This window comes from Terrapene carolina, unplaced genomic scaffold, assembly GCF_002925995.2.
Source record: "Terrapene carolina triunguis isolate 2854851 unplaced genomic scaffold, T_m_triunguis-2.0 Scaffold612, whole genome shotgun sequence".
NCBI classification, from domain to species: Eukaryota; Metazoa; Chordata; order Testudines; family Emydidae; genus Terrapene; species Terrapene triunguis.
In genome coordinates, this window is record NW_020664963.1 from 834,842 (window position 1) to 836,324 (window position 1,483).

General features: G+C 48.7%; 1 protein-coding gene across 1 annotated transcript; it reads right to left on the bottom strand.

Annotated features, from left to right (window-relative positions):
• Positions 1-262: 262 nt before the first annotated feature.
• On the bottom strand, positions 263-1,243 carry LOC112116178 (olfactory receptor 6B2-like). The gene has a single exon (XM_024213505.1). It carries the CDS (start codon positions 1,241-1,243, stop codon positions 263-265), a length of 981 nt encoding a protein of 326 aa, XP_024069273.1.
• Between the last annotated feature and the right edge of the window lie 240 nt (positions 1,244-1,483).

Sequence of the window (1,483 nt, forward strand, 5' to 3'; positions counted from 1 at the left end):
GGGGGGAGGATGTTTGCTTGGTGATGATAGATAGATAGATAGATAGATAGATAGATAGATTTTTTAATGCCAGATAATCATTTATGATCATCTAGCCTGGTTTCCTGCATATGAGAGCGAGAGTGAGAGTGAAAGAGAGAGAAAGCACATAGAAAATTAGTTAAGTTAAAAGGAATGAAACATATTGACTTAGAGGAATACTTATTTAACATCACACACACACACGTACTCCCTGCCATACTCAGCTTCACCTTCCCCTCTATTACCAGCCCCCATTAGAAATGCTCCCAGCCTTGGGCAGCAGCACACACCTTCCCATCACTGCTTTCCTCAGAGCTTCTTTAACCTCCTTGTTCCTCAGACAGTATATAATGGGGTTGAGCATGGGCGTCACCACCGTGTAGAACATGGACACCAGCTTGTTGAAGTTGACCGAGTCGTTGGAGTAGCTGGAGGTCGGCCGCACATACATGAACATCAGGGTGCCATAGAAGATGGCCACCACGGCCAAATGGGAGCCACAGGTGGAGAAAGCTTTCCAGCACCCCAGAGCCGAAGGGATCTTCAGGATCGTCACGATGATGAGAACATACGAGACCACGATCAAGAGGAAGGAGCTGACAATGATGCTGGTGGCCACAATGAAATTGACTGTCTCAGCCTCGCGGGGGTCCCTGCAGGAAAGTTTCAGCAAGGGTGGGGCATCGCAGAAGAAATGGTTGATCTCGTTAGGCCCACAGAATGGCAGCTTGCAGAGGGAGACCAGAGGTGGAACATTGACAACAAAGGCACCTACCCAAGAGCATATGGCCAGACGAACACAAACCCTGTTGTTCATGAGGATCGGGTAGCGCAGCGGGTTGCAGATGGCTAAGTAGCGATCATAGGCCATGATGGCCAGGATGAAGCACTCGGCAGTACCCAAGGTGATGAAGAAGTACAGCTGGGCGATGCAGCCGGCATATGAGATGGACCTGTCTGTGGCCAGGAAAACCTGCAGCATCTTGGGAACAATGTTGGAGGTGTACCAGATCTCCAGGAAGGAGAAGTTGCTGAGGAAGAAGTACATGGGGGTGTGGAGGCGGAGGTCGAGACGTACTATCGTGATGATGACGATATGTCCAGACAAGGTCATGAGGTAAATGATCAAGCCCACAAAAAAGAGCAAGAGCTGCAGCTTCTGGAGGCTTGGGAAGCCCAGGATGATGAAGTGGGTTACTATTGTTGTGTTCCAAACCCCCATAGCTAGATAGTGTCAGATCTGTGGGGTTAAAACAAAGAAAAATACACAATGGCTTATTAGAATTAAACACATGATTAATTAAAGTGGCAGGAAGGTGGGGTGGAGAGAGAGAGAGAGAGAGAGAGAGAGGAGGAGGAGGAGGAGGAAGAGAGCCTGAGACATAAGCCCTTGTAATAGAGGCCTGGTATCAGGCAGGACCTGTTTACAGAATTTGGCAAGAACAGGGCTGATATTGCAGAA

Excerpts from the sequence above, each read along its gene's own strand:
- LOC112116178 (XM_024213505.1), bottom strand. The coding sequence starts at position 1,243 with ATGGGGGTTTGGAACACAACAATAGTAACCCACTTCATCATCCTGGGC.